The sequence below is a fragment of the Ursus americanus genome, chromosome 10 (assembly GCF_024610735.1).
Source record: "Ursus americanus isolate L20-20 chromosome 10, mUrsAme1.1.p, whole genome shotgun sequence".
NCBI classification, from domain to species: domain Eukaryota; kingdom Metazoa; phylum Chordata; class Mammalia; order Carnivora; family Ursidae; genus Ursus; species Ursus americanus.
Window position 1 is genome coordinate 15,078,303 of NC_142136.1, and position 26,207 is coordinate 15,104,509.

The following is a 26,207-nucleotide window of genomic DNA, read 5'->3' on the forward strand; positions in this document are numbered from 1 at the left end:
TCCCTAGTTGTCAGACATTCGGGTTGTTGATTGTTTTTAGCGATGAACCTTCTTGCACAAGTGTTGACATATGTTTTCATTTATTTTAGGTCAAACACCTAGAAATGAAATTGCTAGGTCATAAAGATATGTGTAGGTTAGCTTAAAAAGTTACCATAAAGTTTTGCAAAAATAGTTGCAACATTTTATATACTTACCTCCAGCGGCTCAACATCTTTGCGGCAGTTAGTATTATCAGACTTTTTGATTTTAGCCTTTCTAGTGGAGATTGGTTTCATTGTGGTTTTAATTTGTGCTGCCCTGATGATTAATGGTACTGAGCTCCTTTTCATGCTTGCTTGTTGGCCATTCAGATATCATCTTTTGTGATATATTGATTCAGATCTCTTGCCTGATTTTTTAAACTTTAAAAAATTATTTTTATTGTTGATTTACAGGAATTGATTGATTGATTGAGAGAGAGAGAGAGCACGTGTGCACTTGAGAGGTTGCCAGGTGGTGGGGAGAGAGAAAGAAAATCTTAAGCAGGGTCCATGTCCAGCTCCATCCCACGACCCTGAGATCATGACTTGAGCTGAAATCAAGAGTTGGACGCTTAACCCACTGAGTCACCCAGGCACCCCCTTTATGTATTTCTTAATATTACTTTTTAAAAAAATACTAGTTTAATCTAGGCCTTTTTTGAGTACTTTTCTTCCAGTCTGTGGTTTGCCTCTTTTATATTGTTAACGAAGAACAAGTTTTAATTTTGTTGAAGTCAGATGTTTGCCTTCCCCCCACCCCCCCTTTTGTAATCCATGTTTTTTTGTGTGTCCTAAGAAATAGATCCTTTTTGTATCTTTAAGGGGTGTAAAGAAACTCTGTTGTTCTACCTTTTTAAAACTTGAGGCATCTCGTATTAATTTTTGTGTATCAAATGAGGTGCATTTTGTTTGCTTGCTTCTCCCGTTATTTTATTCACATTCGTTATAAAGACTTTTATGCATTTAACTGACTTGGCACCTTGGTTAAAACTCCTTTGACTGTTCGTGAGCAAGTCTGTGGCTCTTTATTCTGTTCCACAGGTCTGTTTACCTGTCCTTACCCCCACGCTGCAGTTGTTGTTACTGTACGTTTTAGGAAGCCTTGAAATTTCATAACTGTACTGCTTTGTCAAGATTGTTTTGATCATTCTAGATCCTTTACCAGAATATATAAATTTTAGAAGCCTTTCAGTTTGTTTTTTTTTTTAAATAAAATCCTGCTGGGATTTTGATCCTTCCTTTGTAGATTAATTTGAGGAGTCTGTGAATCTTAACTATATTAAATCTTTCAGTAATGAATGTGGTATATCTCTCCACTTACACAGGTCTTCTTTCATTTTAGGAGTGTTTTGTAGTTTTTTGTTTAAAAATTTTGCACTCCCGGTTAAATTTATTCCTGAGTATTTGATGTTTTTTAATTCTATTTTTGGGATTGTGTTTGATATCATTTTCCAATTGCTTGTTGCTAGTGTACGGAAATACAGTTGATTTATGTATATTGGCGTTGTTTCACTGAACTTGTGAGCTCATTTTGCATTTCCTGGAGTTGGTGTTTCTTGTTTCCTGTAGAATTTTCTACATATACAATCATGTCAGCTGTTCATAATGTTCATATATTTTATTTAAAATATATGATTCGTATTGCTTTTTCTTACTGCTGTGGGTGGAGAGCTAGAACTTCAGTACAATGTTGAAGAGAAATGATGAGAAGATCGTCTCATAATCTTAAAGCAAAATCTTTTCATATTCTTCCACTAAGAATGATGTTAACTGCAATTTTGGGGATAGATATCTGTTACCAGATTCTAATTTTTTTTTAATTCCTCATTTGGTGAGAGTTTTTACTTTTTTTTAAAGAATAGGTGTTGAATTTCGACAAATATTTTTTCTACATCTCTTCAGATTCATGATTATTCGCCTTTACTATTTTAACATGATACATTATACTGATTGATGTTTACGGGTTCAATTAACCTTACGTTCCTGGAATAGACTCCACTTGGTAATGTTGTCACATTTTATTCATGTATCGATACGTTACATTCAATTTGTTGATACTTTGTCAAGAATTCCTGTATCTGTTGTTCTTGAGGGATATTGGCTGGCAATTTGCTTTTCCCTGAAATATTTTGTCAGCTTTGGTATCAGAGTTATGTGGGCCTTATAAAAACAAAATGGAAAGTATTTCCTCTTCTTGGTGGTCGGTTTTGGGTGTCCACTTGGCTAGGCTACAGTCCTTAGTTATTCAATCAAAAAGTAATCCGAGGGTCGCGGTGGACGTGATTGGCGTCCATAATCAATTGTCTTTAAGGAAGATTATTTTCGCTAATCTGTGTGGGCCTGCTTCAGTTAGTTGAAAGGCCTTGGGAGCTAAGGCTTCCCTGAAGAAGAAGAAATCCTGCCTGTGAATAACACTGTCATCTCCTACCCAAGAGTTCCAGCCCACCTTTCTGACCTCCTGCCCTGCAGATTTCCGGCTTGCCAAGACCAGTTTGATTATGACTTGAGCATCCTTTTTGGATTGTTAGATTGAGTTTATTGGTATGTTGTTTAGTGTTCCCAAGGCAGTTTGTTTTATAATTTTTCTTTTTTTAAATTTATTTGTGTGTGTATATGTGGGGTTTTTTTGTTTGCTAGTTTTGAGAGAGAGCATGCATGCACCACTGGTGGGGGGGTGGGGGGAGGAGGGAGAGAGAGAAAGAATCTTAGGCAGGCTCCACACCCAGTGCAGGGGCTCAGTCTCATGACCCCGACATCATGACTTGAGCCAAAATCAAGAATTGGATGCTAAACAGATTCAGCCACCCATGCGTCCCACCTTTGTGTGGTTTTTATATCATGATGAAGGTGGACTCAAATTCTCTCGAAGAATTTGGTAGAATTTTTTTTTCCCCCCACAATCTACTCGTGAAGCCATCTGGGCCTAAAACTTCTGTGGGAAGTTTTAAAATTATGCATTCAAATTTTTAAATTGGTACGGAATTATTCAGATTTTCTCTTTCTTCTTATGTCAGTCTTCATACATCATTTTTCAAGAAATTTGTCCTTTGCATTAAAATTTTGTAATTTAGGGGCACCTGGGTCACTCATTCGGTTGAGTGTTGGACTCTTGGTCTAAGCTCAGATCTTGATCTCGGGGTTGTGAGTTCAGGCCCCACGTTGGGCTCCATGCTGGGCATGGAGCCTCATTTAAAAATCCTTTTAAAAATTTATCAGTACAATGTTTATCATACGCTCTTTTTAGTACCTGTGCTGTGTTATCCCCTTTTTAATTCATGATAATGGTTGTTTTCCCCTCTTTTTTCCTTGATCAGGGTTTATTAATTTCATTTGTGCTTTTGAAGAGTCAAGCTTTGGATTTGTTGATTTTTCTCCTTGGAAGTTAGTTTTTGTCTCATTAATGTCTACTTTTCTCTTTCATTTTTCTGTATACTTCAGTTTAATGTGCTGTTGTTTTTCTTAAGATACCTTTTTAAACCCTTGACTGACTTTTAGCCTTTCTTTTTTTCTCCTGTGATAGGCCTTATTTATTATTTTTTTAGAGCAGTTTTAGGTTCACAGCAAATATAAGAGAAAGATAGAGGTTTTGTATATATCCCCCGTAGTCCTTCTTTTTTTTTTAAAGATTTTATTTATTTATTTGACAGAGATAGAGACAGCCAGCGAGAGAGGGAACACAAGCAGGGGGAGTGGGAGAGGAAGAAGCAGGCTCATAGCGGAGGAGCCTGATGTGGGGCTCGATCCCACAACGCCGGGATCACGCCCTGAGCCGAAGGCAGACTTAACTGCTGCGCCACCCAGGCGCCCCCCGTAGTCCTTCTTTTTAAAAAAAATTTTTTTTAAAGGTAGAAATTTACCTCTAAACACAGCTTTAGTTGCAGACCTCAAATTTTAATATTAGCAGATTTTTATTTCCTTTTATATCAAGATACTTTCTAATTATATTATAATTTCTTTCAACCAGATGTTAGGGAAGTGTATTACTGAACTTCCAAATATTTAGTGACTTTCTGGTTATATTTAGGTAATGGATTTTTTTTGTTAAATTCACTTAGTTCAGGGACGCCTGGGGGGCTCAGTCGTTAGGCGTCTGCCTTTGGCCCAGGGCGTGATCCCAGGGCTCTGGGATCAGCTCTGGGATCGAGCCCTGCATCGGGCTCCCTGCTCCTCTGGGAGCCTGCTTCTTTCTCTCCCACTCTACCTGCTTATGTTTCCCTCTCTTGCTGGCTGTCTCTCTCTCTGTCAAAATCAATAAATAAAATCTTTTTAAAAAATCCACTTAGTTCAAAATATGTTCTGTACAATTTCTGGCTCTTGAAGTTATTGATATTTGCTTTATAGCATATTGTATGTTTAGTTGAAAAGGATGTATTGTACAGTTATTGGCTGCAGTATTGTATCTCTCTTAATCAGATCAAGTTTGTTCATGTTTTCACATCTTCTGTATTTTTATTTTATATTCTGCTTATTCTATCAGATATTGAGATAATAAGTTGGTTAAAATCCCCCACTGTGATTATGGACTTGTCTGTTTCTCCTGGGTTCTATCAGATTTTGCTTTATACATTTTGGAGCTGTGTTATTAAGCATATATAAATTTAGATTTTTAAAATATATTTTATGGATAAATTGACCAATTATTCTTTTGAAATGTTTTCCTTTATTTTTGGGAATGCATCCTAACTTAGATGCTTCTGTTTAGTGTGGTATAGATAGATACTCCAACTTTCTTTGGGTTAGTGTTTTCAAGGGATACCCTTTTCCAACCTTTTCTTTCCATCTTTATTTTTAAGGTGTGACTTCTAAAAGTAGCATATCGATGGGCTCAGTCCTTGAATTTCAAACTAAGCTCTCACAATGTGAAAAGATAGAAGGAAGCTATTGATCAGGGAGATACACTGAAGGTAAAAAAAAAAAAAAAAGAAGAAGAAGAAGAAGAAGTGTACTGTGTTTCCCTAATGCTGTCTATTGTTGTTGGTTAATAAATTGTGAGCGTACCACCACCATCCACTGTTCAGTGGAGTTAGCTATGACTCAGGATCAAGAGCTGGTATGGATGTAAAAAGATTCAAGTCCAACAAATGGAGGGCGAAAGGAGCGATTAATGTATCTCAAGGAAAGGACAAGTTTAGAAAAGTTTAATCTTAGAGATTGTATAGATGTAGTCATACAAATACAACACACCAGCATTGCATGAAGTCTTGATTTAACAGAGCTGAGTTGGGTGAAGTCAAAAGAGACAAAAAGGAGGGATCTGGGAACCAAAGTTGATTTCTGAACTCCGAGATATGCAAGGTGCCTTTATAAGCATGTCCCTTACACCTGCAGACTTCATAGGAGCCATAGGTCGGTGTTAAGGGTTAGGAGCTTATATTTAAGAGCCTTCCATATTTGTTCCTTTGCTTTTATATATCCAGTAATTGAAGAGTAACGAGGAGGTGATGGGAATTACGTTTTAGTTCTTAATACTTTGAGTTTCGCTTAGGCTGTTCAAAATTTTACTGCCTCCACAAGGATCTTGTATTAGCCAGGAGCACAATCTCTGTGATAGTCATTTCATTGAAAGCTTATTTTTTTTTTTTATCTCATATGTTTCCAGAATAAATAGGTAGAAGAATCTCTCCTACACCCACATCAGTAAACAGCTTACTGATTAAAAACTAGGCATCGTTTTTTTCTTCTGTCTAAATCAGAAGAAAATCTTGCCGTGTTTTCTTGCCAAGAAGTGAATCTTGCTTTGTTTATTGCACGTAAGTCCTATCTTCTGCAAAATCAGTAATCGTTTAAGGCTATCTGGACGATTTGTACTTATCAGAACTTGGAACTGAATTTATAAGAGTCTGACTGACAGCAGAATTCAAAGCTTTGAAATTCCTTTGAGGTGTTCGCAATCTTAATGATCCTGATTTTATTTTTTAATACTGTAAGCAGATAATAAAAGTACTGTCTACTGACTAAGTGGCCCTCTGATTAAATACATATTTCACTTTGTGCCTAATAGAAGTCTGAGAGCAAGCAAGAGTTCAAATAAGAATGGGGTGAGCCAGAAGTATGGATGACATATTTATTTGCATAAAATAAGAAGAATACATTTTTACTGCTGTTTATAGGAAACATGTTCCTTGGCACAAGCTTCACAAAGACTAGCAGGAACAGAATCCCATGGAATTAAGTTTAAAGTAAATTGTGGGTAGATACCTAGGAATTCCTACAGGGCTGTAAGCAGTTGGGTAGTTAAATGCCAAACAGACAAACCAGTCCCTTTTTTATTACTTGTGCTTGTGAAAGAAATACATTAAAATCTGTAAAGTCAGGGATACAGTATGAATTCTAGAGGAAGATACGTCCTGGGGAAACTGTTTTCACAGCCATCCAAACACAAAGCATGTAGAATAGTCTCGTTTTGGGTTTGGGGTTTTGTGTATTTATTTAAGTTAGATTTGGCTCTTTCCCTACTTCCCCCAAATCTGTTTGCTTTCTGGGCTTACACCTCATGAAACTTCTATTTTTCTTATTCAAACAGTATTTCTTATATCAGCATGTGTTTGTGTGTTCTATTAGCAAGCATTTTTAGGACCTTTGTAATGATCGGCTCTGCTCTGTGAGCCGAGCAGGCTGCTGTTCTCTAGGAGCTGGGAATTTAGGACTGAGTGCCTCATGGGGGAGACCAGATACAACCACAAGAAACCCAGCAAAACTGTAAAATGCAAAAGAAAGGGAAAACATAAAACAGGAGCGTAAAGTCTGAATCTTTATATGGGGTGCAGTATCATGCAGAGATTATAAGAACAGCCTTGGGGGCACGATGACTGAATTTTCAAACTTTGGGCAAATCCCTAAACCTCTCTGAGTATCAGCATCAGCTTCCTTCCGTGTGGGTGGAGGTGATAATCCCTCCCGTTCCGATTGAACGTGTGGATGAAAGGACATAAAGCATGTGAAATACTTAAGAGCTTGGACACATGGCAAGCTTCATGGAATGTTATCCATTGTTGGTATTGGGGGCGGGGTAGGGCGATTGTACCTTTCTTTGGTGGTTGTTGTTTTTTAATAGAGATTTTATGTATTTATTTGACAGAGACAGCGAGAGAGGGAACACAAGCGGGGGGCGAAGGGGGAGAGGGAGAAGCAGACTCCCCACTGAGCAGGGAGCCCAATGCAGGGCTCGATCCCAGGACCCCGGGATCATGACCTGAGCTGAAGGCAGGCACTTAACGACTGAGCCACCCAGGCACCCCCTTTCTTTGGTTATTAAGTAAATATGGAGATTTTCTTCAGCGTTATGAGGAAATTTGCCATCGGCACTAAGAGTAAAGCAATGTCATTTTTCTCAAGATTTGTAGCTGGGCAGTTTTTCAAACAAAGCAGTTAACATTTTTCATAAAAATTGTTTTTTCCTTTATTGCTTTTGTAAACCGCATTAACAGTTTATTTAGATGCCCATGTGGTTTAATCAGAAAGAGCAGCAGCTCGTAGGACAGCTTCCTTTCTGAGGAAGAGAGGTTCCTTAGGCACCCATTCCATGGGATGGGGACAGGGTCCTCCTTGGTGTTCAGACCAGTGTGGTTGTCTACCAAGAAGGCCAACCTGGAGTGGACACCACTGAATTCCCTGGGATTCACCAGTGCACAAAATCCAGCTTTTGTGTTTCCCTTGATACCGACACTGGTTCATTATGGATGAGCTAGAAGATGCCAAGCTGGTCTCTTCCTGCGGCCATACTGAATCATCTGGGGTTTGGTTTGGTTTGGTGTGGTTGATTTGGAGGTTCTCCACCCTTTTCCTTACTCTCCCAGGCGTGCTGAGCAATTTCAGGGCGCGAAGTCTTCACTAAGAAGTGAGGCTTGAAGCAGAAAAAGAATACGGAATAAGAAAAGAAAAATCTCAAAAAATGTTGAGTTGCCTCCATTATCTTTGGGAGGCCTACAGGTGGGGCGAAAATGGAGAGGACTGAAAATGTAGTACTTATGAGGTTTATTGGTCCTCTTATTTCAAACGTGCATATTCACACAAAATAGACCTCAGAGAGGATAGCCATAGAAAAGCCACAGCCACGTTGGTAGGTGTGATGACATTACCACCTGCAGGGAGTGGTAACCTCTGCTCTGATGTGTCCCTGGGTAGTACTAAGTTGTTCCAGCGGTTAGAGTGAGCCATGTCTTGGGATCCAACTCCCATGATATTTTTAAGATTCTTTGGGCCCATAAGTCTGTCAGTGCTGCATCCCTCCTCTTCAGACTCCTGGCATCCAGAGCACATGGAAGGGTAATAATAATGGTACTTAGGATGTTAAGCTTGGACTGCTAAGCACTTTGTATACATTATCTCATTTAATTCCCATTACCTCCCCTCGGCCTTTTATGTTGGTGGGATGTCCCAGTAAAGACAAAATGGTGAAATGTGTTACCTTTCTGGTTCCTGTTCCAGAGGATTGGTCCTAGACTCTGTCAGATAGCACAGGCTAACGCAGTTCCCCCCAGCCCGAGGCTAACATTCTCCGTAAGCTACAGAATCACTCTGAATTATGAAGAGTCACATGCTCTCTCAAGTGAACGGCATACAAGAATTGTTTGTATTTGTTCCTGTGGGTTCATAGATTTTGGATCGAATTCCTAACTGGTATGTTCCAGCTGGGATGCAAGGATATCAAAATAAAGATTACTCTTAGATCTTGGGCCTCAAGGCTTGGCTCATGTGCTTCTGGGTCAGTGTGCTTCTTGCTGTGTATAGATCATTGTGTCTTTGTGTCTTAGCACGATCAGAGAGGTACAAAAGCGCTGGTGGGTCATCAGATGGGCTTGGAATCCAGTCAGATGGGAGGAGCTGAGGGTGTACCTTGCATTAGGCTCCTTGGAATTCCTGCAACTCTGGAAGGAAGAAATGAGATTGGCTTCAAGGAAGGGATAGGGGTTTGTTTTCCACCAGAATCTTCTGTGTCCCCCTTCAGAATCTTACCCTTTTTGCTTGGATACCATTTTTTGTCCTTTGCCGACTTCCATAAAGAGTTTGCCTGAAGGGGGCTCCTGGCTGGTTCACTCAGTAAAGCGCGAGACTCAATCTCAGGGTTGTGATTTTGAGCCCCATGTCGGGTATAGAGATTACTTAAAAAAAAGTGTGCTGGCAGTAAAAGATTAATATATGTCTATACACAAATATGTATAAATGTAAACCTGCACATTATGTTTTTACAGTGTAGTATAACAACTAATTCACTGCGAGGCTGGCTATGGCATGACCCACAAGTAGAAATAAAACTCCTTTGGAAACCCTCTTTGAATTGCTTCAGAATTTGGGGGCATCAAATATGAAAGACCTAATCTAACTTGGGAGTTTCTGTGAGTAGCAGTTAGTGGTCTTTAATGGCTACCCAAGAAAAGAGAGCATTGGCACAATTCCAACGGAGCCCAGTGTTTTGAGCTTACCTGTGCTGCCCAGGTAATCTGCTGGGCTTGGTTAGCCATGAAAGGGCCCCACCCTAGGGAGAGCCAGATAATTGAAACTGGGGAATAATTGTTCAATCAAATGATGTTAGTCTGCTAAAAAAAATTATAATTTTTTTTGTTTTGTTTTTATTTATTTGAGAGAGACAGAACGTGAGCATGAGCAAGGGGGAGGGGCAGAGGCAGAGGGAGAAGCAGCCTCCTCGCTGAGCAGGGAGCCCGACTCAGGACTCAATTCCAGGAACGTGACCTCAGCTGAAGGCAGACCCTTAACTGACTAAGCCACCCAGGCACCCCAAAAATTGTAAATTTGAATAATTTTATGATTAATAACATCTCAGATTTTTTTTCCCTGACAACTAAAAGTGGCATGCCTCGTGATTACTTAAGACCGGACATAGAAGGAGCTAGAAGGAGCCCTCCTCATGAGCATGAAGGAAGAAGGTTGGCTTCCTAATTGGTGTAGGAGGGTGGGATGCATCAGTGAATCCAGTAGCTGTCAGAAATTGGTCAGGTGTAGGTATGAAAGCAGAGCGGCCAGACGGCCCTGTTTTCTCCATTTATGGTTGGACTTTGTTCCTTCAGAATTCCATGCCTCTTCACTTTGGGTTTTGTATGGACACCACAGTAGAGACTAGCAGAAACCATAAAAGCACAAGTCTACATCAAAGTAATGCAGTTTGATTCACCGGGGTTCCTGTCCACACATTCATAATTCTAGAACTTTCTTCCTCCATGCTCCTGCTGCTTGCAGGATTCCCTGCATAGTCACTGCTCCTGGCTTTCTCCATAACACAGCAACATCCTGGGAGAACTTGGGACCACCACTTAACCTCCTAGCTTTCACATCCCTTATCTGTAAATGGAAATGACAGCTCCTCCTTTTCTCATTCACTCACAAGCTGGTTGTGAGGATGCTCTGAGAAAACTGATTTGAAATAGCCGTGAGATGATAACCTGTGTCTCTGTCAGGCATTACCCTGCTAATCCTTTCCTCGGAGATGCGCGCTGGGGCCTGCTGCCCTGGCTGGCGCCTTCTGAGAGGCCGCAGAACAACCTACGTTAACCTTTGCAGCCCGGCTCCCTCTTGGGCAGCGTGTCCATCAGCTGTGATTACCACTGCAAGTTATTCATTGCCGCTCTTTCTGTTTGTTAAATTAGTCTGTGAAATTTGGTCGTTAAGTCTCAGAACCTTCTTTTTTTTTTTTTTTTTTTTTTAAAGATTTTATTTATTTATTTGACAGAGATAGAGACAGCCAGCGAGAGAGGGAACACAAGCAGGGGGAGTGGGAGAGGAAGAAGCAGGCTCATAGCGGAGGAGCCCAATGCGGGGCTCGATCCCACGACACCGGGATCATGCCCTGAGCCGAAGGCAGACGCTTAACGACTACGCCACCTAGGCGCCCCAAGTCTCAGAACCTTCTAAAACGTGTTCATGGATTCTTCCCTGTATTTCCACTGCCCCCTGTGCCTTGCTCACATGATCCTGGGTTTGAATCCATCTGAATTCACAAACTTTGGAGGCCTTGGCCCATGCCATGCGAACGTACCCCCTCCCACCGCTCGACGACCCACCGTCCGAGCAGGCAGATGCAGTATTGCTTACATTCGTATCCCCTGAAGTTGTGTGCCATGATGTCTTGCTTTTCCTGAGAAGGATGGATACTTCAGTCAGCATCATGCAGTGACTTGGGTTTCTATGCTTCCTGGTCTTTTTAACCAGTATCATTTCCCAAGATAAAATTATCTCCCGGGATCGAGGTCATGGTTGAGTGTTCCTAGAACTCTGCTCAGCACCTGTATGTAGCCCACACCGGACATGTAGCGCTTGCCAATGTTATCATCATTAGCCTTTGAAATAAAGATTGCACATGCTTATCCTAATAGAAAATGTAATATCCAGATGACAAAATTTATTGTTTTGTCAGTAAAACAAATTTTTTGTCATATTTTCCTTTGAAATATTTATTTCAGAAATATGATGGCCAGGCCTGTAAAAATGGGGCATCGAGGATCAGCCTTTTTTTTTTTTTATTAAAGTAATAGTTGACACGCAATGTTACTTAGTTTCATGTATACAACAGAGTGCTTCTCCTACCCTGTACTTAGGCTGTGCTCACATGTGTGGCTACCATCTGTCACCATACAACACTATGACAGTACCATTGACTCTATTCCCTATGCTGCACCTTTTATCCCTGTGACCTATTCATTCCATCACGGGAAGCCTGTATCTCCCACTCCCCTTCCCCCATTGTGCCTGTCCCTTAGCCCCCTTGTGTCGGGCGACCATCAGTTCTCTGTATGTATGTATGTATGTATGTATGTATGTATTTATTTAAAGATTTTATTTATTTATTTATTTGACAGAGATAGAGACAGCCAGCGAGAGAGGGAACACAAGCAGGGGGAGTGGGAGAGGAAGAAGCAGGCTCATAGTTGAAGAGCCTGATGTGGGGCTCGATCCCATGACGCCGGGATCACGCCCTGAGCCGAAGGCAGGCGCTTAACCGCTGTGCCACCCAGGCGCCCCCAGTTCTCTGTATTTATGGGTCTATTTCTGCTTTTTGTTTGTTTCCTTTTTAGATTCCACACATAAGTGACATTATGTGGTATTTGTTTCTGTGTGACCTTACTAATCATGAGGCAAATGCAAATCAAAATCCACAATAAGACATCATCTTCTACCACTCAGAATGGCTAGCATCAAAAATATAAGAAATTACAAGTATTGCTGAGGATGTGGAGAAAAGGAAACTCTCATGCACCATTAGTGGGAATGTAAATTGGTGCAGCCACCATGGAAAACAGAATGCAAATATTAAAAAATACCCGTCACCGGCCTATCCCAATCCCCCATCCCCCTCCCCTCTGAAACCCTCAGTTTGTTTCCTTATCAAAACTTTTCATCGGGTTTCTAAGAAATGTCAAAAATTTGTTGCATTGTATTTCTCTTCTTTGTTCTATATTAGGCATGCTGATGAACTCTAAAATTCCTTAAGTAAGGTCTTTAGAGGAAAAATTAAGGACAAATTAGGGGGTTCAAATATGTCAAGAATGTTCTCCTGAACAGTAAAAAGTTGCCTTTATATTGAGGGCAAGCTTAAATATATCATGACGGCTAACAGGCTCCCTGGCTCTGTGACTTATGCTTTGCAGTCTTGATCAAGTTGCTTTTCCTCTCCCTGTGCTTCAGTTTCCATCTGTAAAATGAGATAATACTAGTATTCTGTAGGGCTGTTCAAGGATTAAATGAGTTAATACGTGTGAAATATGTAATGGGTAGCCCTGTACCCTGTATGCAGTGAGCACTCAGTAAATGTTAACTGTGGATAGAATACCAAAAAAGAGGAATCCCCACTTGTAAAGGTAAACACTTAAATGTTTCCACTGAACTTGTAATTAACCACTTCTTTATCCCTACATGTATAGTTGAGTCTTAATGGAGTTCTCATCTCTGATTCTCACTTGCTGATTTCCCTGATAGTATCTCTTAACTCCCGATAGTTTGGGATTCAAGTCCTGCTCTCTCTGAGACTAGTAGGGGAGATTGTATCGCCTCTCTCCTAAGGCTACTGAGCATATCAAAAGAACTTATATCTCGAAAGTTCTTATTGTGTTTGGCACATTGCAGGTATGCAATGACTATCATCAGGACCACCTGTAATATTCTGTTATTTCTTTGATGGGAAAGCATCCCCTGCCGTTCCAACAAATCTTTGGAAGAAAGGGGTTGAATCCTAACAAAACAACCCATTAAAGTCTATGTTTGAAGAGAATTCTTCATAAGAAGCCCTCTGTATCTGTTTTCTCTTTTACAGACATTTCTACAAGTTTTGGGTGTGGTGGGCGTGGCAGTGGCCGTGATCCCGTGGATTGCAATACCTCTAATTCCCCTGGGCATCCTTTTCTTTGTTCTTCGGCGGTATTTCTTAGAAACTTCAAGAGATGTCAAACGCCTGGAATCTACAAGTGAGTACAGAGGCTCTCAGGTTGGGAAGGCGATTCGGGCTCACTTCCATTTATGCCATAATTAAGGAGACCCTGAAATCGTGCAGATTTTATCTTCCAGATTTTTTTCTCCAAGTTAACATTAAGTCATTGAATACTATGTCCACTGTGAGTCCGTGTGGCCCTTAGGGCAAATGGTGCTGATGGCCTGCCGGGTACAGCTTTGCAGGGTAGCACCTAGGAAGGGACAAGGAAGTCTGTGCAATAAAGCTATACTGGAATGTGAACACCATGAAGATAGGGGCCGTTTCTGTCTCCGTCATGATGTACTTCCAGCGTAGAACAGGCACTCAGTAAATGTTTTTAAAGAAATATTTCATGTTGGAACTAATACAGAGCAAAAATAAGGAATTTTTCTTTCCCTGAAGGTTCTAGAAATGACAAAGAAAGGGAAAGATTCGGGAAAGGAGAAGAAGGTGTCATATGTCAGAAGTAATACATTTGCAAAATATATTACTATCGCATACTCAAAAAATGGCCAAAAAGTTGCGGTTGTTAAATGTTTTGAGAAGATAAGCACTGTTATTTTCAGTCTTACTCTTTATTATCACTAGTATTTCCTGTCATGCCACACTGTTTGAAGTCCCTCCCACCCCCAGGCTGTTCCTATAAATGGATCCTGAATATAATTCCCTTGGGAGGACACAGGAGAGGGTTCTGTTCAGTATGCATTTAATTGTTCTCTAGTCAACTTCCTAGTTTTGGAATCATTGGAAAACACGGTTAATCATAGAGGATGAAGTAATTCAGAGCTTATCTCATTAATGCACAAACATATTTCATTATTACTAAAACAAATCATAAGGAGAGTTGATTGTTATATTTAAAAAATAAAGGGGGTATAAAGACCTAAACAAAAGGAAGGTGTTTGTATCAGAAACCTCAACTGTAGATACTCACTGCAAATTAATACCAACCTAGCTTTCTGGAAGTCAGGCTAAGAAGAGAAACATACTGGGTATCATGGTTCTCCAGTCTACCAAGTGGAAAAATACAAGTTCATCGGGATACGTTAGGACGTATGTGTGTTTATTTTTAATACATTTTGTTTTGTTTTAGAGCATGTGTGAGGCGGGGGAGGGGCAGAGAGGGAGGGAGAATCCCAAGCAGGCTCCACACTGAGCACAGAGCCTGACACAGGGCTTGATCTCATGATCCTGAGACCATGACCTAAGCCGAAATCAAGAGTTGGACGCTTAACTGACTGAGCCACCCAGATGCCCTTATGGTTAATAATAAATTTTTGAGAGGGATTTATCATAAGCATTTGCATAAAGGATAATGGGCATTGATTTCATAAAAGCTATAGAAAATTTTTTCAGTCCTCTGAGAACCAGCTAAACTACCGTGAGGTGTGGTTTTGCGAGGTGTTTCCTTGGGGCGGTGGAGCGGTGTTGTCCAGATGTGTGGACCGTCGTGCTGATGTGATGTTACCATGGCGGGAGGTGGTGAAGGCGGGAGAATAAGTGATGAGCTCCAGCCAGTCTTTTGTGTAAACAGCAAGGCTTCAGACATTTATGATTGGAAGCCACTCATGAAATGGAGTCTGTCATCATCAGTCTTGTTCCAGAGGAAGTCTCAGTTTTATTTAAAAGAAGTCTCTGGAATAAGAGATTTTTGCCTGGAACAAGGGCCACTTCCCATCCATGTGGAAGTGGAGAGCAGGGGGATAGCCTGAGTCTTTTTCAAGAAACAGTATAGGATTTTCCCAGGGCTTGATCTGGAGATTTTGAGAAAGTTAGCATGACCCCTGTAGGATATTTGGAAATAATGTGGAATATTCCTGTACCCCAGTAGGCTACAACAATACATTAAGTACAGATATTCCTACCTCCACGCACCCAGATAACCAAACGTTGGCGGCCAGTTGGTCAGAACTGTGTGTTGTCATCTCTCTGGGTTGTGGGTCTGTGCCATAAGTAACAATTCTTTTGTTATCTCTAAGCAGTAAGTGATAGTATTTCTTGAGGCCACTGCTGGACCCACTAGCAAAAAGGAAGATAAAAGGGGGATACCTGATTGCTATGGCCACAAGGCATAAATCTGCTTCCTCCTTGTACTTTGAAAGGACTATTGAAGTCCCAAGGATGATTTTCAGGTCTAGCTGCCTCTGAAATCTCTGACTGACGTTTAAGCCACTTTAATGACAAATCTGTAGTTAATCATGATGGTTTCCCATTTTTGCAGAAGTGAGCATGGTAGCACCATTCAGTCATAAAGAAGTGCACATAACCAGGATCTGCTTGGTTGCATTTTTCTAGCCAGCTCTCATCGTTTGGCCATGTCTGAGTTGTGAAGCCACATCCAGATTCCCTATGTAAGGGTACTGTGATCAGCTAGGAATGTCTGCCATGGGCACCGCTGGGGAGGGCTAACTGTGTGTCGCGTGTTTCAGACCATAGCCGCTCACGTCTGCTGTTGTTTGTTCTCATGCTGGATTTCCACGGACTTTCAAATGAAGGTGCTTGATAAGATACACAGTAATGAATAGGGCTACTGGACAGGCACAAAGGACAATTTGGGGTTTTCTAAACTTAAACTACAAAGTTAAGAGAAAAATGCATTTAGTCACATGTTGGCATCTTGATTTAACCTGATTATTTTCCCTCTGAGACACTGTGGCAGTGATTATAAAGCACAGCCTCGGGAGTAAGAGCCAGGTCTGACCCCCAGCTCTACCACTTGGGTTAATTTACTACCTGGCCAGTGCTCTTAATCCTTCTGCCTACTTTGCTCTCTGTCAGAGATATAATAGCACCTGCCCCCTGGTGCTCTCGTGAGGATTATTTGTGTTGATGGTTGTAAAGTGCTTCCTGGCCACATGGAAAGGTGCTAGAACCTTGAACATGAGGGCATTAAGAACATAACAACTAGCAGGCCTCACCTAATATAAATGGTTACCTAAGCAGGGTTGTCAGCCGGGCCCTTGAGGCAGATCCCTGCCTTCTCCCTCCTGGGGAGGGTTTTCAGTTCTTGTAGGGTATGTTCCAAAGAGTCCTCAGGGTCATGGGACACGGGGTTGTCAGTCTTGTGAAAGGTAGGGTTGCATTTGTCTAACCGCTGGCCAATGCCATGGGTGCTATAGAGGTCTACTTCAGGATAGCCAGCTCGGTCATTGTGGGGAGAAAGGCACTGTATTGAGCAAGAGAATATACCAGAGCCCTAGTACTCCGTTTCCCTTTGTGCCAGTTAGTTTTCATTGAAGACCCTCCAGTTCACTCATTCATCCTGGCATCCCCGCTCAGTCCTAAGTGGGGTGTGAAAGAACAGGATAGCTTTTCCCAGGTACGGAATGCTGCCGTACCACTCGTAACTCTTGGTTCTGAGGTAAAGTTGGTGATGTGGTCTCTGGGTTCCCCGGTGTTCAAGGCTGGGACAGCCCCTGATTTCCGGAGTCGACCCTGCTCTGAAACCTTGCCAGAGAAAATCAACCGCAACCTTGATCTGCTGATGAGGGAAGCCAGTGAGGATGACCACACGGAAGCATTTCATTCAAGGTCTCTCTCCTTGACCAAATGGCCACATCTTCTTCCTTCTCAGAAATGTTGTCTCAGAAATGTCCCAACATTTGCTCAAGAAATGAGAACATGGTTCTAGTGAGTACTCTGTGCTTTCTGGAGCTGGACTTTTGGTACTTTCTTGATAGGGTCATGGGCCTGGAACTCTCCTGAGTCCTCCTGCTAAGCACCCCGTTTCCATGTTGACTATGTTTTGGGCATGTGCTAGGGAATGCAAAGAAGGCCTGTTCTCAGCTTCCAGCCTTTCTTATTTAGAGCATGGGCTTGGTCCCTTATATTCATATTAATGTCTTAAAAAGTACAGATTTAATGGAAGCTAAAATGCATAAAGGCTAAAGATTCCTCAGTATAATGAAGAGAGAGGGTGTTGTGGATCCTAGATCAGAAACCAACAACTGGACAGTCCAAACCACCACTGAATTCACGGAAGGCTATTTGCCTAAAGTAGATACAAGGGGAAGTGTTAGTTCATGCCTCAGTTCAGAGAAGGTTTTTTCTTGAAAGCAGCATCCCAGGCGAGGGCGCTTAATGCTTAATATCCCAGTCAGATATCCCAGTCAGGAAAGAGGCCCTTAGCCCAGTGCATCCGATCTTCCCCAAGCCCCGGTGTCTCACACGGAGAAGTCTGCTCCTTCCGTGCTTAGGAGCTGTGGTCACCAAGCTCTAAGAGGAGGTCCTGTGTCTGCACATTGGTACCCAGCACCCCCCCCATACCTGCAGTTCCCGTATGCACAGGGCATGACTGAACTCTCACACGGAGAGGCATCGGATGCCAGGCTAAGGAGTCAGGCTCTAAAATAAGTTTGCATTTTTCCCCTAAATTGTTTCTCCCCATCATTTGATATAATTTCTGCAGCCTCTCATGAGCTAAGTGATCTGCCCTTGCCCTGAACACCCAGGGGTTTTGCCCACAAGTCTTCTCTAGGACGTGCACAGGTAACTAAGTGGCAGGTCAGCGTTACCTGCTGGTAAAGCACGAGTGTTACTCATCCCAGAGAGAGGCCCCTCATTCATGGTGCCCAGCAGCCTGCCGCCCACCTCTTCCCTGATAGGCAGGAGCCAAGCCTGGTGCCCACACACAGCGTGCTCCTGGAGAAGGTGGCAGGGGAATGAATGGCAACTCAAACCAACATGAACTTAGTCCAAAGAGAATGGCCTCTAAGGCCATGATCAGGTTCTGGAAGAGTGATTGATGTTAATGTCACACGGTGACCTCCAAACACCAGGTGTCCAGCAGGACAGGCTCCCTCAGCCGAAGTCAAGACTATTCAAAGATGCCATGGCTGCCCAGGCCCTATGGGCACAAGGGCGGTGCAGTACTCAGGTTCTCCGTTACTCCAGGAAGAGACTCTGGCGCAGGAACAGGCACAGGGCGATGCCCCAGGTTGCAGGGAGAATGGCAGGCAGGCCAGTCCCCTTACACATCACTCACCTGTTAGTTTCAGGGATACTCTGACTTTATCCCAGCCTTTAAGGTAATAGTCACATAGTGGAGTGGACACACAGATAGGCATTCATGATTCGGTGTGGTGAGTACTCTAGCAGAATTAAATCTAAGAACGTCAGTGACTCAAAAATTAATAAACAGAATTTCCTCCAAAGGGCTGTCAGGGAAGTGTTATAGAGGGAGGCCATGTCTGAGGAGGACCTTGACAAATGAGTTAGCAAAGAAAGAATTTAGTTATTCAAATCTAGCAAGGATTTGAATTTGTTCAAAGATAGGTTCGAAGAGAGACTTGCATTTTTGGGTCTTTAATGTGAGGCATGGTGTGACCAGGGGTTTGAAGGTTGACATGTTTGTTCATCTCCAGGAGGGGCATCGTCCCTTCTTCCCCAGGCAGCCCGTCGTCGTTGAGCTCTGGGTGTGCTCTTTGGGGGGCCATGCAGCCACAGAGCACGGGAAGCAGTTGGTTTCCCCACATCCAGCCTCACTGACTTTCTGTCTGTCTCTGCTTCCCCAGCACGGAGTCCGGTATTCTCCCACTTGTCGTCCTCTCTCCAGGGACTCTGGACCATCCGGGCATATAAAGCTGAAGAGAGGTTCCAGGAACTGTTCGACGCACACCAGGATTTGCATTCAGGTTTGTAAGTTGCTGGAAATGGTTTTAAAGGATGGGATAGGCTCTCTCTCTTGTCCTTAGTGGTCAGTTCCTCTCTGTCTCCCTCTGGCCCAGCACCACATCCTTCCTCAGCATGTCGTCGTCCCCTCTTGGCCATGACTCCTTAGAATCTCCTGCCTGCTTCCCCATTCCCCTGAGACACCAATGCTTTGGTCCCCCCCACCCCCCCAGGGGCTTGCATTGTCCTTCCATTACCACGCCCTGTGGCTTTCTGTCCTTTTAGGGCAGGGGTCAACTTTTTTTGTAAGGGCCCAGATAGTTAGTTTTAGGCTTTGCGTTATTGTCTGTCGCAGCTCTTCAGTGTTGCTGTCGTAACAGGAACACAAGCAAGGACAGTACCTCAGCAAATGGCCATGGCTGTGTTCAAATAAAACTTTATTTACAACAACAGGTGGTGGGCCATTCTTGGCCCACAAATTGTAGTTGGCCTGTTCTTATTTTCAGAGCATGCAGGGTGACAGAAATTGCTGAGGAGATCAGTTTCCTGATGATCAGATTTGCTACCCACTTGATATGTATTATTCTTTGTCTCGGTGAGGTTTTTTGCTATGTAGAAGTTTCAGAGTTTCCTCTAAGTTTATAAAATCCTGGCCCATCTTTCCAATCTTTATTGTATTTTGAAGATAAGATGGTACTTTGAAAGCTGCAAGTAGGTACTTTCAGCAGAGTGATCCTTGAGATACTGGATCCTAAGGAATAAACACTGTGTGCAGGGCCCTGTAAGTACGGAAGGTGCTGGAAACAAAGTGGGAGCTGTGCTCTCTGCTATCAGAGAACTGGGAACAGTCAACCAGGTATGAGGACAAGCTTCACGTTGAGCTCTGGCACTGTGAGAAATGTACTGATGAGCCCATTTTTTTCCATGTGTTTTGTTAATGATCCTATTTCTGTTGTAACCTCTGGGTTGAATTTTTCAATGCATGCTTCCCACAAAGCCACTGTACCAGTTCCTACCTGGACCATACATCGTCCTGTGTCAGAACTTAGCTTTTTGGAACTTTCAGGTTCCTCAGGTGTGGAACTTTGCCGTCCGTGTTGTGTAAAAGTCTCCTGGAGCTCACCCTTGCTAAATGCTCTCCCTCATTCGGAGTAGTTAACATGGTTTTCCTGCTTCTTCCTTCTGCTTATTATGCTTCCCCAAATCCAGAGGCCTGGTTCTTGTTCCTGACGACATCCCGCTGGTTCGCTGTGCGTCTGGACGCCATCTGCGCCATCTTTGTCGTTGTTGTTGCCTTCGGGTCCCTGATTCTGGCAAAAAGTAAGTACAGATGTGAGGAACTATTTGTGGCATGATTACAATTTATAGCTGCGTTTACAGTTATTAAATTAAACTCTTGCCACCTTGTCCAGTGCTGTATACTGCTTGGTGCTAGTGAATCGCATGAGAGCATTGGCCGTGTGTCAGGTTGGGTGTGATGCTGTGGCCTGGTCCATGCAGAGCAGCCGTTTGGATCCTGACGAGTTCCTTCTATCTTCGGATAGGTTGAGGACCAAGCCGGCCTAGCAGCTAACTTTCTGTATGTTCCCGGTGTGGCGTCTGGTTGTTGTGAGGAGAGAACCAAGTTTTCTGTTATGCGTTTTGTCCAGCTTCGGGCTTTAGGTTTTCACTTGAGGGCTATTCGGATCTCTTGGTCGTATCTGCCTGGTTCACTGGGTTGAAAAAGACACTCAGCGGGAAGGAGTGCTGTCCTCCCTGCCAGGTGGGGACCAGATAAGCAGGTGTTGGTGTGCATGGCTTGACTTCCCTCTCCCTAACGGTTCCATAGTAACCACGCTGAGTCACAATGTTGAATAATGGGACAGTGAGAGTAGTCGTCTAGATTTAAAAGCACAGGCTCGCAGAACCCATGGCCTTGTTTTTAGTGGTTTCCAACAGCGGTTGCATTGGCCGTAGAAAGTGAAATTAGGTTAACAGGGTTCTTGAAACCGTCATGCTGGGAGTCTCAATAATGACATTATCTCTCACCTGTGGAATACAGTCAAGTGTGTGTCAGTCCTGTTGGGATTAATAAGCTCATTTAATAGTCTTTCTGAATTTATGACGATTTTTCTATTTTTATTATCATCTTAATCATCAGAATAAAAGTATAATTGTTACTTTCATTATATACAAAGTACTTAAATATTATAAAGGAATCTTGTTGGTAACGTGACAAAAGGACTTGTGCTCGGGATTAAGAATGGGGCTGATTTTCTTCCCCTTCTTTCTGTTTCAGCTGTAGATGCTGGGCAGGTTGGCCTGGCATTGTCCTACGCCCTCACACTCATGGGGATGTTCCAGTGGTGCGTCAGGCAAAGCGCCGAAGTGGAGAATATGGTAATGTTTATCTGAACGTTCTGAGCCTTTTCAAGTCTCCCTACCATTAAATGGCATAAAAGCACTTCTTATGTAAAATATTAAAACTGTTATTTTTACATTGTAGCTAACCAAGTTTTTTAGATCCTTCTTCCATCTGTTTAAGGTTAACGTAAAATAAAATATATACATCTTTTTCTCAGTCTTCTGTGTGCTTGTGTCAGCAGGTTTTATATAAACCACAAACTGTCTTCAAATGTAATAAATGTCTCTCTCTGTAGGAGGGAGGTTCTGAAATCCTGGAGAGGATATAAGCTAATTTCTTAGAGGCCTGTTTTTTTTTTTGTTGTTGTTGTTGTTTGTTTCTTAATGGGTAATTCCTCATTCCTGATAAAAGAATAATTCAGTGTTTTGAGGGTGTTTGTCTAATTAGTAGGTGTCTCCCCTTGCATGCGCCCCCCCCGCCCCATTTTAGCATTTATTCTTGTATGTGTTGAATTTGCTGGTGTCCCGTCTTGTAGAATAAGGTCCTTCTCAGAGTGTGCTAGTCAAAGGTGTCAGGATGGTTGCTTAGGAGGCCTTAGTCAGTACATAAATTACCTCCTCTTTGGATTATTTGCACCTTCTCCTAAAGAGAAAAACAATGAGAAAGAAATCTTTCCAGTGTGCTCTTCTCATAGAAGAGAAGGTGACTAATCATTAAAATGAGATTTGATGACTTAGCCAGTTCAGCTCCCCTAAGACAGATGGCTCTTCTATAGCCAGATTACGGATTGTCGGACGCAAGTATTCCTTTCTTTGGCAAAATCCTCGTATTTTTTTGTTCAGGTGTGAAAAGTGGAAAAATAAATAAAATAAATCCTTAAAATTCTCTAGAAATCTCTATAATTCTGTAATTCTTTTAATTTTAACATAATGCTGAAGGAAGTAGCCATTAGGGAAAGTGTTACAGGACCGTGAACAGGTTTATAAATCATCAAAGTCGTCATCAGACTCCACCTCCTGTCCTTTGGGAATATGGAGACTTGAGATGTCCCTAACCAGCTGGTATAAAAGAGCAACAGTTCATTTATAATCTCTTAACACCTGTGAGAACCTCCGTTCCTAAGCCTCGTGATGTCCTGTGTCTTTCAGATGATTTCAGTGGAAAGGGTGTTGGAGTACACAGATCTTGAGAAAGAAGCTCCTTGGGAATACCAGAACCGTCCTCCACCAAACTGGCCCCAGGACGGCACGATTGTCTTTGATAATGTTAACTTCACGTACAGTTTAGACGGGCCTCTGGTTTTGAAGCACCTGACAGTGCTCATTAAATCAAGGGAAAAGGTTTGTCTAAACCATCTTGCCTCTTTAAAATTTCCACAAAAGAGTTAGCACTGCGTCTGCTGGTTGGCATCTTGGTGAATGTGTCACAGGGCTCCTGGATATAAATTAGATAGGGTGATCCTGTTGGGAAGTCTTTCTTAGAAATTGACCATGGAATGGGGATGCCAGACTTTCCTCGTGTTGTGAGCTTCCTGATGGTGGTTGGTGGGCTGACCCAGGACACACTAAAGATTCATGCCTGAGACCTGGACATCAACCCTAGCTCCTCACCACTAACGTTTTCAATATCTAGTTCCTACCTATTCTTATTTCTTTGTATTTCTCAAATCCTTCTCTTCCTCCCCCATGGCATCCTCTATTTACAGCCCTCCGTCCCTGTCCCTTTCTGTAGACTTGCCCTCCTGTAACCCATATTCCCCTGTCTTCCCACCCATGGACTGCTTTTCTGAAACACAGATCTGATTCTTACGGGACCTCCTGATAGCTCCCAGTCTCGGTGCGCTGGGGGCAGAGCCATAGCGAGGCCCCAGGTCCACTCGAGCTGGAGCTGCATGGCCAGGTCTCAGCCACCAGAGAAGAGCCTGGTATCTGTGACCCAGTCAGGGCTCAGGAGCCAGAGCCCCCAGCAGGAGGCAGGAAAGGGTTCAGAGACTCACTCAAAGTCGACAAAAGGAAACCCAAGGGGGCTGACACACGCAGGAGAGCACTGAGAGGTTTGTGACCTGCACTTGCCAGTGTCAAAGTTCACCAGCAATGGGCCTCAGATCCCTCAGCCCACACCAGGGCAGGCTCTGGAAGAAGGAGTGAAACTAGAACAGACTAGAAGCTCTTTCCCCACCTACCTCTCCAGCCTCAATTCCTCAAATATTTTTTATTATTTGAGAGAGAGAGAAAGAGAGAGATAGCTAGCGTGAGATGGGTATGGGCGGTGGGGGCAGAGGGAGAGGCAGAAGCAGACTCCCCACTGAGCAGGGAGCCCGATATAGGGCTCCATTTCAGGACCCTAGGATCATGGCCTGAGCCGAAGGCAGACGCTTATCTGACTGAGCCACCAGGCGCCCTCCAGCCTCAACTCCTAGCATGCCAGAGCCCCACCTGAGTATCGTGCAGCTGCTGCCAGAGCCTCCTGTCCTCCCTGTCCCCAGCATGCGCCCACGGCCCCTCTGCCTCCGGAGACCCTTCCCTTCTGTCGTCGGGCTGGTGAAAGTCGTCTCATTTTCTGTCAACTCATGCATCTGCCTCTACGAGACTCTTAATTCTTCCACGGCATCTTATGTATTTTTATATGAGAGCGTTTACAGTACGCCCGCGTTTATAGCGGCGTTACGAATGCTGAAAATGGAAGCAGCCCAAGTTGCTCATCGGTGGAGGAACGGATCTGCACGTGTAGTACCTCCATATGGTGGAATATTATCCAGCCCTAAAGAGGAAGCAAATTCTGACCCATGGAAGAACCTCGAGGACATTATGCTAAATGAAATAAGCTCTAGGACAAAACAGGACAAATACGGTCTGATTGCACTTACACGAGATTCCTGACCTGCTCAGATCTGTAGAGACAAGCAGAATGGTGATGGCCGGGGGAGAGTGAACTCGGAGTTCGTGTTTCACGCGGATGGAGTGTGAGAGTCTTGCAAGGGAAGAAGAATTCTGCAGCTTGGTGGCACGACAGCATGAGTGTACTTAGCACCACTGAACTGTACGCGGAAGCAGTGGCTGGGTTGGTAAATTCTGTTACGTGCATGTGACCACAGGTTAAAAAAAAAAAGAATTAAAAATGAAAATGAACAAATAAAGGGAAGCTCTCCCAGCCGGCTTTGTAATTCGGGCGCTGTCTCACAGTACCCTGAGGCTGCATATTTTCATCTTCGCTCCCCCGAAAGTGTCCTTCTGCAGGGCACATCGTGGGTGCCGAGGGGCTGCTGGCGGGGACGGTGAGCGAGTGAGACGCAGTGTGAAGCAAACCAGTCATGAAAACATACGAGCATCCCAGACGGCTCCTGCGAACAGCCAAGATGCGTTAAACACTTGAAGACCTGCTCTTCCAAGCTCTTTCTACCACACACCCATTTAGTGGACCGTAGCCATAATTTAATGATTATACCCTTGTGACATGAAAGAATAAATGTTCGGCTTAATGCCCAAATGATACCCAGTGAGCAGCTTTAGTAAGTCACGTGGCAAAAGCTGGCGGTTCATTATTTCCAGCCCCATTGGCAGATCTGAAGACGATGAGAGCAGCCGTGTCCGAAGAACGTTAACCATAGCTGGTTCTGTCCGTACCAGCGCCGTCGGGGATGCTAGCTTGCTCGCAGACCGTGTGTCCGTCAGAATGCACATTCTAGACATAATTCTGTTAATTTGCACGCATCTTTAATTTCCCTCGAAGCCATACACTGAGTTACCCAAGAAGCTATGGTAAACTTAGAAACGTAACAGGTTTGTATTCTTCCGTCTTTAAACCCCCCACCCCCAAAAATCATAGGATTATCTGAGATTCCACAGTGTTGGGGGGCGGATTGAATTTGGAGATAGTTATAATACTGACAGTATCTTTGGGTTTGTGTCTTTCTTGGTGCATGGACCATGTCCCCTTCCGCTCCGTTTATGTAATTAGTGATTATACCCAGGCCATGCAGTCATGACGTGACGTCACTGCTTGTGGAGCTAAAGCCCACCAGCCCCAGCCCTGTCATGCAGGGACGCCATTGTCCCCATCTTTTGGTGTTGTATTTGCTCGAGGCAGACTGTTGCAGGGTTGATGACGGGCGGGGGGTGGGGGCGGCTTTATTCTCTTCCAGCTTTTTCCTCTCCTGTCCGGATTCCTCGAAGTTATAGTAAACAGGAAAATGTAATAGGTACTAAGCAGGTTTCTAATTCATGGAAGAAATAACAACTAAAAATAAAGAACCAAAATGAGGTAAATAGCACCCTGGGCTTCCTGGTTAGATTCTGAACACTGGCTGCATTTTTCATTTAGGTGATTTTGTGGTTGATTTGATCGTTTTAAAGAGTACTGGGCCATTTTAAAGCATTTTCCAGCTCTAGAGGTAGATTGATTTTGGTTCGTTATTTTTTTTTCTTGCTCAGAGCTATTACTTGGATAATACATTTTTACAGATGTGTACTAGACCTTGCTATAATGTGCAAAAATATTAGTTTCCTACATTTTCTCCTCTTTTACATAATGCCTTCTCAGAAACCCCACACCTCCCTCCAGTTTGTCTCACTTCCCCTGCTGACTTTCTAATTCCTTGCTGCCCAGACCGTGGTACCTGCATCATCTGAGAGCTTCTTAGAAATGTTGACTCTCAAGCCCACCCAGACCTCTGGTCTCTGAATTCCCTTTGATCGAGCCCCTGCCCTGGTAAAAAGTCTTCCTCCCATAGGCGGTTTTGGGTGATTGTCCTTTGACAATTTGAAATTGGGCTTGTGAATTACCCAACTCCTGTGACTCATCATGACACTCTAGA

The 26,207-nt window shown here is 43.2% G+C and overlaps 1 protein-coding gene across 4 annotated transcripts in view; it reads left to right on the forward strand.

Annotated features, from left to right (window-relative positions):
- The window catches only part of ABCC4 (ATP binding cassette subfamily C member 4 (PEL blood group)), a 235,102-nt gene that overhangs the window by 164,581 nt on the left and 44,314 nt on the right, over positions 1-26,207 (forward strand). For 3 of the 4 annotated variants that reach the window (XM_087865049.1, XM_045810951.2, XM_045810952.2), the window contains exons 21-25: positions 13,285-13,435; positions 18,954-19,073; positions 20,260-20,370; positions 21,329-21,429; positions 22,543-22,734. In XM_087865049.1, coding sequence (XP_087721175.1) covers positions 13,285-13,435; positions 18,954-19,073; positions 20,260-20,370; positions 21,329-21,429; positions 22,543-22,734 — 675 coding nt within the window. The remainder of the gene's footprint in view (positions 1-13,284; positions 13,436-18,953; positions 19,074-20,259; positions 20,371-21,328; positions 21,430-22,542; positions 22,735-26,207) is intronic. The other variant, XM_087865048.1, reaches the window with a different exon arrangement.